The 12,718-nt window shown below is 34.9% G+C and overlaps 1 protein-coding gene across 5 annotated transcripts in view; it reads left to right on the forward strand.

The window, feature by feature from the left end:
• Kiaa2026 (KIAA2026 ortholog) overlaps positions 1–12,718 on the forward strand; it is an 81,438-nt gene that overhangs the window by 13,323 nt on the left and 55,397 nt on the right. For 3 of the 5 annotated variants that reach the window (XM_005063705.4, XM_013114852.3, XM_013114855.3), the window contains exon 2: positions 8,840–9,040. The exons of 1 other annotated variant lie outside the window; for it this stretch is intronic. In XM_005063705.4, the coding sequence (XP_005063762.1) occupies positions 8,840–9,040 (201 nt within the window). Of the gene's footprint in view, positions 1–4,270; positions 4,368–8,839; positions 9,041–12,718 lie in introns of all 5 variants that reach the window. One more of the 5 variants, XM_013114863.3, reaches the window with a different exon arrangement.

Raw genomic sequence — 12,718 nt, forward strand, 5'->3', positions numbered from 1 at the left:
TTTTTCAAGTTTCTTTCCCTTCAGTTATTTCCCTTATTAAAAATATCAGTTCTGAGCTTGTGTGTTTGTAATGTTGTAGCTTTAGTTCAAGCCATTATCATTTCTAACCAGTGGTTTCCTAATCTCTGTCCTTTCATTTTCTGTCCATCAGCCACTAGAAATCAGCAAGTGCTTCACTCGCATTTTGGGCATATTAAAGAGTTTAACTCTGTTCTTCTACATTCCTGTCCGACCACCTACACACCAACCCACCACCTTTCCATTATTTGGTGTTTGGGCGAGTTGGCTGTGGTTAGAGTGGAGGTTGGGACAAGCTGGGGAAGTCAGTACTCTCTACCACATGAGTTCTAGGGATCAAACTTGGGTTATTAGGCTTGACAGCAAGCACTTTACATGCTGAGCCTTGCCACCACCCCTAACCCTTTTCACACCTCATGGGCTGTGTACTTGGTCTTTTATTTTAAACATATACTCCTTAGGTCCTTGTTTGTTTTTGCTATATTGATTTGGTTTTTGCATGGTTGGCTCCCCTGTCATTTTCTTAGAGAAATTATTGTTGACTGAACTAAGAGTATATAACTTAGAACTTATGTATATGTTTGTTTACTTTGATTGTATATGTCTTTACTATAGCAGTTGTACCAGTACCTAGCCACCCTACCTATAAGCATCTAACTAATGCTGAATGAAAGCATAAATAAGATGAAATAAAAATGAATGGATCTAAGATTTGTTAGTCAGGAAATGAAGTTAAATCCCAGCTGTCTTGTTATTCCCATGTGCAGCCATTGTCACATCACTTCCCCTGATTTGAAATACTATCTTTATAATAACTATCTGTAGTGTAAGATCACCTGTTGCTGATCTTTCTTCACTCGTTGATATATTTATTTTTGTGACTTTAATTTTATTTGTGTGTGAGTGAGAGAATATACATACATGTGTACTCTGCTCACATGTATGTGGAAGCCAGAGAACAATTTGAGTATCATCCTCAGAACACTGCCTACCTCTTTTGAGACAGGCCTAAAGTAGCTGACCAGCAAGCCCCAGGGATACTCCTGTCTCCACAATGTTGGATTTACAGGTATATATCGCCCCACCCAGATTTTCATACCTGGGTTTTCACATGGTCAAACTTGGGCCCTCATGTTTGCAAAGCAAGTGCTTTTTACTGATTGAGCCACTTCTTTGGCACCTAAAATCCTGTAATATCTAGTAAAATGGGTCGTCTGCCAAGACAAGTTGTTGTCCCCCCGCCCCAGTTGCTCTTCTTCTATTTTTCTATAACAAGTGTCTTTTAGTAACTCAACGGATTCAACATTTGTAAAAACCCATATTTTGGTCCATTGGCACAAGGAATATTTGAGAAAACCACGAACTGCTGGTTTGTAGAGAATGGAAATGGTATTGTTTCCTCTTGTGAAATGAAAATGAAAAGAACAGTTGAAGCATTAGGTATTTTCTGTAGATACCACAATATTCAATAGTCACATCCTCCTAACTTTAATTTTGTTTTTAGCTTTGCTAGGTTCCTATATCTTTGTTAGGATTTGTTACCTTGTTAGATGCTGGCAAAGGCAAAACTTAAAACTTGATGGATTGTTCTTTGTCTTTGTGCCACTATCTAAATCTGAAAGCTTCTGAAATTTATAATCCGTTTCAAAGCCTTGCTGTTGCTTGGTAAATACAGAGAAGAGGCAGGACCTGGAAGCTAAGGTATCTGCCTGCCTTAACTCTCTTTTAGATAGCACCAACTTATTTGTACAATGAGCTATTAACTCACTTAGTAATGAGCTTATTTATGTTCTGCCTGCACTGAGACCTCTTGAATTATTCTGTGTGACAAGGAATAGCTCTAAGTAGTAGTATGTTTGGAAGAGCCATCCTGGCTAACTAAAAATTAAACTTGTGGAGGTTGGTAAGACACTTTTCAAACACATTTTTATATAAAACTAGAGAACTTTTTTATCAGTGAATGTTAAATTCAAATAAACAAAATCAAGACATAGATTTATTCTTAGCAAAATGTCTATAGTTTTAAAAACTTACAGTGGCCGGTCTTCAGTTTTGAGTAGTATGTTTATTTGTCTGCTGCTGTTACAGAAAATGTTCAAGGCATAGAAATATTTGCTTGTAAGGGTCCTACTCAAGTAGTCTTGACTTTTACTAATGATTGAATGCTTTCTCTCCCAATCCTTGGGTTTTACTTTGTTCTTTTTCAGTCTATTTAGAAAATTAAGACTTTAGATCATTTAACAATTAAACTTTTGGTCTTTCTTTTTGCACTTTTAAGTTATTCCTTAACCCACCTTTTCAGTGTTCTTTTGCTGAGTTTTTCCTTGTATTTGTAGGTAATTCCTTCACCTATGCCTTTAGAGTTTATATTTCTGTATTTATTCCTCTAGTTACATTACTTATTTTCCATGGCATTACTTACCATAAGATTTCCAGATCCGTATTTTAAGACCTCCTTCCCTTTTAAAAAAAAAGTATATTTCTGTCCATAGAACAGTTAGTTATACAACTGCCACCTCAAAAATGTTAACTATTTCTAACTCAAATCTCTTTGTTTTCTTTTTGGACTTTCTGAATTTTTAGGTTTTTGTTAGCATTGTCTGCATTGTTTCAACCTGAATATATCAATTATCTTTGATATGTATACCTTTAATTCTATATATACAGATTGTCAATATGGTCATTGTTGAATCTTTATTGTTTAGCAGATATCTGAATGAATTTGAATTGTATGAATGGATATTCCCTCTACTTTTCTATCCCCAAAAGTTTTAATTGTGTTAAGTTACAGTTAATGATATTGAGGAAAGAGTGACCAGATGATAGAGAGCTTGTGTAAAATGAAAACTGAAAAATAGCCCTTTAGTTTCGAAGCAAAAACATTGGGAAGAATGGTTCAGTGGAGTATGTGCAGGCGTTTGCCATGTTATAGTCGATTGAGGTGTAAACAAAAGGACTAGCAGTTTAGGTTTGAATATTTTCAAGGGGAGTGGCTGATTTTAATCAAACTTGGACATGATTTTATGCTAAAGGAATGTACAGAAGAACTCATGAAATACAAATATTGAAAATCTGTACCACAATTGGTTTTAGACCAGAGACATTTTTACTGAAACATTATGACATGCCTAAATTCAGATTGCTTTGCGTTTTCAAAAGTAGAGATTAGTGGATATTTTACTTAAGAACTACCTTACTAAATTCTAGTGGGTGATAGGGTGAAGCTTTTACATAATAATGACATTAGAAGTGACTGTTGTGGAGAACAAAAGAGGATGTTAACAAAGTAGTCTTAGTATAAGTTGAACCCAGTTGTTTATAGCTAGAAAATAAAATGCAAGGTTTTGTTTTGTTACTAAAAGTAGTGCTTTAGTAGTAGAAGTATATGAGCAGAGGGACTTTAGGCTAAGACTTAGAGATGCTACATGAAAAGTCATTAGCCAAGGCATTTTGAGTTCCAGCTTTTTTTCATGACTAGTCAAAAGAAGCTGAATTATGTCAGAGCAAATGAAAGTCAAGACAAGATAACTACTTTTCTGGTTGAGCTGAGAATTTCAAGGGGAGAAAGAATAATAACTGAGGACACAAAAGAGGAAAAAAAGTAGGAAATAAGTAATTGTTTGTGGTTAGTGTTTTCTTGTAGATGATTTTTTTTTCTGAAAAAAAAATCTTGGATATCAAGTAGTTTAAAGATCAAAGCAGTAGTCTCCAAGCTTGGTTTTTTTTTTTATTTTTAGCATATATTATTTGTATAAAATGATTGGTTTCACCAAGACATTTTCAGGTCTCTAAACTTTTATAACCTGATCTTTGGAGGAGGGACAGAAAATGAGTGTGTATACTATAGTATGCTTATATTATTTATAAATGTCATATAAGAATTTCTCTAAGCACTAAAAGTACAAAAATTATTTTCATGAGAGCATTGTGATTTGTGTGTCTAGGTTTGGTTTAATACTTGGCTGTTGAGATATTTGAAAAAACGTCTTTTATGCTAGGCTTATTTGGATACTGGGTTTTAATGATTGGTGCAGTTCAGAGCTCATTTAGAGTACCCTGCCAGAAGCAATGATTACATTGCTCATCTAGCAAATGTGCCTAAGTTTCTATTGAAGTCCCTAGTAAACTCTGTCTTTTCTAATTTCATTCAGTTGTTCTTGAAAACTAATACTTAGGTTGTGCTATGCTGTTAGTCATCATACGCTTCTCCAAATACATTCTCCACCCTTGTATACTCTGCTCTGTGCCCCAGGAGGCTGATTTCTAAGGACTGCATCAACTGGTCTGCCTAGTCCCCTGACTTCTGATTGGGTTCAGCCAATGGAAGGCACTGACAGGAGGACAGAGAGGTAGGAGTATTTACTTTAACATCTTCCTCTTTCCTGGTCTTCAGGTTGTCAGTAACTATGCTCAGTCATTGTGTGGCTCTCTTATTTAGTTACAGCTCTCTTGGTGTAGTAACTACTCCCCATTCCCTTCTCTTCCTCTTTTAGGCTTAGAATGGGAATAACTCCTTGTTGTGGCTGATTCAGGAATACTTTATCATCTCTTCCTAGCTTTCTCTTAGCCTTGACTGCACATGTGTAAATAGTTTCCGCATTGTCACTCACTGTCTTTTTACATGTCCTTTCTTGGTAGGACCTTGGGGCTTAGTTATAGTTGAATTTTTAATGTTTTTTTCTAATTAACTGAGTTAACAAAGTGAAAATTTTCACTTAGAATATGAAACATTAGGTAATTTTATTTCTAGGTCACAATTACGGGGGGGGGGGGAGAGAGAGAGAGAGTGAGTTGGGGAATAAACCCAGGACTTGTGCATGCTAAATATGTTCTCTATTTTTGAACTCTACTTCCATACAAATAGCTGTACTATTAGTGACAATTCACAATGCTCTTAATAATAGCAAACAAAAAACACCCACATAATAATGGAAACATTCCTAAAAATCTGTTTTTAAGAAGAGACAGTATCTGTGTTGATTTTTTAGTAAATATCGAGCATATTAGTTTTAGTATCAATTATTTATATTAGTTTTAAGTATCAATTATTTAACATCAATTTTCTTCTTGTTAATACTTGTTTCAGTAATTGTAAGTAGAAATTAGTTTCTGAATTCTAAGATTCAGAATGTATTGGGATAAACATTTTATGCTCTAAAGGAAAAAAAACAATAGAAATGATGACAAAAACTCAATGAGTCATATATAATTGTTGCCAAGGCTTTGTGTATAGTTGGCAGTGTATTGTTTTCAAACTACTGACAATGATTTCATGAAATAATTTTTCTCATATGAAGAAAAGTGCTTGGGTTTTTTGTTGTTGTTGTTTTTAAAGGGAAGATTCATTTTAGTGTGTTGATGTAGTCCTTGATTATAAGACACTTGCTGTTCTGAGGTGAGGTGAGATTTTTATTTTAATCTTTATGGCATTTTATTCTCTGATGAATAAAAACCAAACAACATGTTTAATCAGGACTCTTGCCGTGGACAAAGACATTGATTGGAGATTTTAAAAATATATGTAACTGAAAAATGTGAAACAGTGTGACTTCTATCCTTTCGAAGATATTTAAACATGCACGTACACACACATCACATATACGCATGCTATAGTTGGGGGTCAAAAAGTACAGTCAATAGGGAAGAAAAGTCTCTTATATTCTTGGGCTTTTCCTTCTGGTTGGGGATAGATAATTATTTTTTTAATTGAAAAAAATTCATACAATATATTTTGATCATGTTTATCTCCCTTTATATCCTCCCTACCTCCCCAGAAACCCAATTTTATGTTCTTTTTCCTTCTTTTTTCTTTAAAAAAACAAACAGAAATCAAGAAACAGACACACATAAAACCCATACAAAAACAGAAGCCAAATTATACAAGCAAAAGACCATATTGCAAAAAAATGCCCAAGCAAAGCAAAATGAGACAAACAAGTCTACAAAAAAATACTTTTGAATCTGTTTTGTGTTGGCCAACTTCTCTTGGGCATGGGGCCTACCCTGAAGCACTAGCAGATAATATCAATTGCAGATAGCTTCTTGGTTGGGGGTGGGAGCCTGTGGTCCAGTTTTCTCCTCAGTGTTGGAACTCTGTCTGAATTGAGCCTGTACAGGCTTTGTGCGTGCTACAGTCTCTGTGAGTTCGTGTATGCTTCAGTCTTGTTGTGTCTCTGAGACACTGTTTTCTCGGAGTCATCATCCGTTACCTCTGGCTCTGTATTAGTCTTTTTGCCTCCTATTTTGCATAGCTTTTTGAGGGGGTCAGGTGGGAGGGGGATAGACAATTACTAAATAAATGTTCATTAACACTGTGTGGTAATAAGTAAAATAAACCAATGTAAGAGCATAGAGCTGTTATTAAACTTAATGATCAAAGAAAACCTTCTCAGATTTGGTGGCCTTTGAAACATGGTTGAAATGACAGACTTGCACATGAATATCAGAGGGGGAGTATATTTTTATGGGAGAATAGGGCACAAAGATTCTAGGGAAGTAGATTGTGTTGGTGTGGCTTGAGAATAGATAGAAGTCTATCTGGAATGCAGAGAGCAAAGACTTAGAAACGCTGAAAGGGTAGGGGGCCTTAAGGAGCTAAGGACCATATCATACTAGGTCTTAGAAGTTATCAGAATGTCAAATGTGTTCTAAGTATGACTGGAGGATTCTGGAGGAGACAGTAAGGTAATGACCTACTCTATGTAACTTTTAAAAGTATTGCACAGGTTTCTGTATCGATAGAACAGAATAAAAGGAAAAAGCCTTGTCATGAGCATTTGTAGTAATCTCGGTTAAGAGTTTGGACTCACGTATACACAAGCACACAGACTTCTAGATGCTGTTTATATCTGTGATGTTTGTAGGTTAAACATATCTTACTCAAAAACTTTTTTACACTTAGCTATAATGATGTCTTTTTCAGTGAATGCATATATCTGGTCTTATTAGATGAATGTTTATATTCTCTGGTACATTAGTTAATGTAATATGGGGGGGTCAGCTGAAGGTACTTACTACCAAGTCTGGTAACTAGAGTTTATTCCTTGGAACCCCTGTGGGGGGAAGGAAAAAAACCAACTTTCTGAAGTTGACTTCTGGTCTTCACATATACCTGTCTGTACACAGACAATAAATGAATAGATAAATATAAAATTTTGTTTAAAGGTAGAAAGAATATACTGACACTTGAAAGCAACCCTCTAATCTCTCTACAGGCATAGTATGGCATGTGTTCCCTTCCCCAGCACACAATAAATTTAAATTTTTAATTAAAAAATTAATTTTTTTAAAAAGGGTGACAGCAGCTTGAAATAGCACACCAGATGAGTTGAGCCCAAATTCTTCATTATTAGAAAACTAATGTTCTTATCCTATGAGAATAAATCAGTTAGTGCCAACTCCTTGTAACAGAAAACAAAACAAAACAGTAGTACGATAATTTAGTAGATTCTATTCATGGGATCCAGATGCCAGTGAAGGTAAGAGTGATAAGTTATCCTAATTTATAATCATAAACTGATGTGGACACAGTTTAAGAAGGGAAGGGGTTTGATTGTATCTCATAGTGTAAAGATTTATATTTCAGTGAACTTTTTGACAGTTTTTAGGGAATGAGGGAACTATATCCACAATCAACATTTAATTCATAGAAATTCTTTTTTTTTTTTTTGCGTGTGGTTTGTTTAAACAGAGGGAATGTATATTTATGAAGGAAAAGTAAGAAGAGAGCTTCCAAAAGTGGGAGGGGCTCAAGGGAGGAAAATCCTCATATAAGTTATTATATAGTATTTTGAGTGGTTGCTTTTAGAACTGTCTTGAGTTTGCATGAAATTTTCAGAGGATTTGGCATATTTTACAAAGGTAGAAAAAGAGATGTTTTCCCTGATTTTTTTATTTACTGTTATTATATATAATGTTCCCTTTTCTAGTGTAAATATATTTTTATTGACTTTTCTTGTTGTACTGTTGATCATTCTTTGGGTCTTATGCTTACTGCCTCTGAGCTACATTCCTAGGTCTAATATAATTTTTTTTAGGCAGTTCAAACTCATTAAGGTGATTTGTGCACAATTAAGTGAACTGTTGGGATAATATTTTTAACCAGTATCTCAATGAAGTAATAAAAATATCATGAAGGATACATTCGCATTGAGATTGAAGAGGAATTCTAGAATTCTAAATTCTGAATCTGTTCAGTCAGAAGACAGATTTCATTACATTGTTCATTCATTTTTATTACTATATTTCATTAGTATTGATAAGAATTAATATTACAGAGTTAGATCATTTTGTAAAAATACATTTAAACAAACCTCTACTTCTTCTATTCAGGGCTTGTTATTGCTCAGCAGCTATTTTCCTTGGGCCTTGTAATTCCTTACCCTTAGGACACATGTAATATAATTGCTATATATTGTAACACTGCACTTGTTTATAATTTCCCCAAAGTATTTATTACCGAAATCTTCTTTCCCAAAATGTTTTTATATCATTGTATGTTCTCTCATACATTAATAAACAGTATGATACCTTGCAAACAAAAACTTTCTATTGATGTTTTTAATAGAATTAGTGTTTTAGTCCTTAATTTGAATGCTTCATGCTGATACTTTTTAAATGTAGAGGAGGGACTGTCCCTCAATGAAATTTATGTGAAAGAAGTTAGAATCTTGTGTGGAACAGATAAAACTGGGACGTGGAAGAAAAAGGTTTAACTAAATATTTTGTAGTAGCAAAAGTGATTCTACTTAAGGTGCTAGTGAAAGGGTGCGTTACTTATCTGGAAGATTTGACCTTGTGAATTGACTTGTTCTTCTCCAAGGCACTTGAGAGAAAAGACAACGATAGCAGTTACATCTAGAGGCTATTATGGATTGGAGGAGGAGAAGGGAACTGCATGTACTTCAACAAGGCGCCGGTCAACACCTCGAAGTTTGGCAGGTTTGACAAGTGGAGTTTTTGAGTCTATAATGGTTCAAGTTTTGAGACAGGAAGAACAGCTGAGAGCAAAAGAAGAAAAAAGGTAAATGTTAAAATGTTAACTGTTGAGATTTCCAAGAATTACTTATGGAGAATAGCTGCATTTATATGCCAATATCACATTTTAGTAGTATTCCGCATTTAGTAGATTTAGTAGTAATGTACTGTCAACAAAACATGAATTGTTAATGAGTCACAGTGAACTTTGTTTTAAAGTGTAGTTTTAAATTTTAAAACAAATTATTTTGACAGTATGCAAAAATAATTTTATAAAAGATTTTCAAGTTTTCTAGAACTATTCTCAAGGGAACTTCAGATTATAGCCATTTTTATATACATTTGTATTTTTAGAGTAGAATCACACGCCATTCAATTATTACCAACTCCAGAAATAATAATGTTCAAGAATGACATAGGGGCTGAAAGCACTTGCTGCTTCCACAGAAGGTCCAGGTTCAATTCCCAGTACCCACATGGTAGCTCACAACTGTCTAGCTCTGGTTCCAGGGAATCCAGTACCCTCTTCTGGCCTCTGGGGATACCAGGCATGCACATGGTGCACAGACAGACACACATGGGGTCAAAACACCCATCCATACATATAAAATAAAAATCAGATTTAATAAAACAGTGACATAAATACACCTCTGCCATTTCCTCCAGTAATATTTTTACCTTCTTGAATAACTGCTTGTTTTAGACTCTTCAGAAAAGAGTCTTGTACTCTATTAGTGGTACCTTTCTGTGCCCATGAAGATACAGTGATGACCTTATGTATCATTTGGAAAGTAGAACCCCAAGAGTTAAATGAAACTCAAGTTTCTGTAATTTACTAGTGATTTTACACCAAATCAAATCTCAGACTATGCGAGGAATGTTTGCTGATATAGTTAGGATTTGCTAATGCAACTTTAAACATTTTGTTGCTCTTATATTAATAAATGGAACTTGCTTTGATAATTGTATGGCTAAAACTCAGCCATGATACTTTGAGCAATCATACTTTTTATAACAGGATTAATTTGCAAAACAGGTATAAAACACATTTTCCCTCTTGTTCAGCACCCCAGAGTTTTTCTGCTATAGGAAATAGGAATTTTTGGAAAGAATTAAAATTAACCTGATAATACTACATAACTGATTAGAATATGAGGAACCAAAAATTTTGGAAAGCTGATGGAAGAAAAGACTTCAATTACTAGTTATCAAAAATAGAGAGAGAGTGTTGTAGGAAGAGTTAAGAGAACTTAATACCTTCCTTGATACAAGTAGAGCAAAGGAAGAATTAAAAAATGGAGCACAAGTGGGTGTAGTGGCACCTGCCTTCAATTCCAGTGCTCAGGAGGTGAGGCAGGTAGCTCTCTATGAGGTTTGAAGCCAGCTATACACAACAGGAATGACACTGTGGTGACAAGGAAGAAAACTTGAGTATAGTATTTATTTTCTGAGACAGACCTAGCTCTTCACATGTGTAGTCAACTTGTATCATGAGTCACAGAGAAATAAAGTAGTTTTCCCAAAGTCACACAGTTTTTGAGTGGCTCTTGCGCCTGTGCTACTAAGCAGTAAACTACCTTGTGGTTTGCAAAACAGCCAAAATAGCAAAGAAACTGTAAGTTTGAAAATTTGAGCTGAAAGGGAAGGAACAATGAACTTGTCTAAAAATAAAGGGATTAAGATAATAAATGTTGAAGCATCCAAGTATGAATGTATAGTGGGAATCTAGAATAGTCCCAAATCATCTTTTTTTTTGTTTTTTCCAGCCTTACATGTATTTATGTTACCCTTCCCAAAAATAAACCTAGGAGAATAAGCCATGGCAGAACATTGTCCACTAAATGCCCCCATGCACCACCACACCCAGCTTCTATATGTTTTCTTAATTAAATGTAAGAACTAATTATATATCCAAGATATAAGTCCTTTGCCAGGTAAATATGATTTGCAGATGCTTCTTCAAAAATGTGTCCTTCCCGGCAGTGGTGGCATACACATTTAAATCCAGCACTTGGGAGGCAGAGGGAGATGGATCTCTGTGAGTTTGAAGCCTGCCGGGTCTACAAAGTGAGTTCCAGGACAGCCAGAACTATTTGTTACACGGAAACCGCGTCTCGAAAAACAAAAAACTGTGTCCTGCCTTTCTGATTTCAGTGTTTTTCAAAAAGAAAAGTTTACCTTTGACATTCAGTTGATTGAATTTTTTAAAAAAAGTTACGTTTTTTGTGACCTGTATAAGAAATTGTAACATAGCTTCAGTATTTCTAAGTTTCCTTTTTTTATGATTATATTCAGTACCTAATTGAAATTAACTTTTGGGTGTAGTGTGAGAAAAGGATAAAACTAGTTTTTTCCATTACTGGTAGTCAGTTATGCTAATATCACATATTGTGAAAAACAAAAAAACCACCTATCCTTTTTTCACTGAATTCTCTATGCATCTTTATTGAAGTTAATTGAACATATATTTGAGTCATTCTGAGCTCTCTTATGTGTAGATACATTTATGCTACTACTGCTTTAATTTGATGACTGTTTCATTTGATACTGCTATTTTCAAATTTGTCTGTACTATGATCTTTTCTTTTCCATGTAATTTTAGAACACTGTAAATTTCCCTACAAAAAAATAAGTCTGAGGAAATTTTGATAAATATTGCATGGGTATTACTGATTAATTTCTGGGTAATTGTTTTCTTTAAATTATCTCAACAATATTTTGTATTATAAATCATTTAAACTTGTAAATATGTAGAAATTTGTAATCATGTAGTGTAGTGACCTTTTATCTATTTCTTAATTCTGTCAGATTGAGCTTCATCTAATGTAAATTGTTACTACATACTTGTAATTTTTTAATTATAAAATCAACTCATTATTGTACAAATTAGCTGAGCATGGTGGTGCTGTAATCTCAGCACTTGGAAGATCAGGAGTTGGCTATGTAGGGAGTTTGAGGGTAAACATGGTCTTTACCAGATTCTGTCTCATAAAACCAAATTTGGTCTGGGGAAAAGGCTTAGTGGGTAAAGTACTTGCTGAGCAAGCATGTGGGCCTACATTTGATTCCTAGTGCCTACATAAGCAACTGGGTGTGGTAGCACACATCCAGTACCAGGAGTCGGAGATGGGGTTCCAAGACTGTGCCTCTCAGCCAGTCTAACCAGTCAGTAAGCTCTAAGCTCAGTGGGAGACCCTGCTTCAAAATAAGTTGGAAAGCTATAAAGGAAGACACAGAACATCAACCTCTAGCCTCACCATGCACCCCACACACACACACACAAGCATGTACACATACACATACACATACTTTTTGGTTTTTTGAGACAGGGTTTCCCTGTGTAACTTTGAAGCCTGTCCTGAAACTCTGTAGACCAGGCTGACCTTGAACTCACAGAGATCTGCCTGTTTCTGCCTCCTGAGTGCTGAGATTAAAGGCATGGGCCACTACTGTCTGGCTTTAATTTTTAAAAAGGACAAAAAGAGAGGAAAATTGTAATATACTACAATACTATATTGACTTAAGTGATAGTGTGCTGTCAGCTGTTTGGTTTGATATTTAAAAAAAAAAAAGCTCCCACAAAATGTATATTTAAGTAAACTGTTATTTCCTCACTAGCGTTTCATGTTTCCACTCAGTAAGAGATGCTTTCTCCACAAAATAAGATAAAGTGAGATGGCATGTGTCTTTTAGATTCAGTGCTTGGAAAGCAGAGGCAGGTGGA

This window comes from Mesocricetus auratus, unplaced genomic scaffold, assembly GCF_017639785.1.
Source record: "Mesocricetus auratus isolate SY011 unplaced genomic scaffold, BCM_Maur_2.0 Super-Scaffold_4256, whole genome shotgun sequence".
In the NCBI taxonomy this organism is placed as follows: domain Eukaryota; kingdom Metazoa; phylum Chordata; class Mammalia; order Rodentia; family Cricetidae; genus Mesocricetus; species Mesocricetus auratus.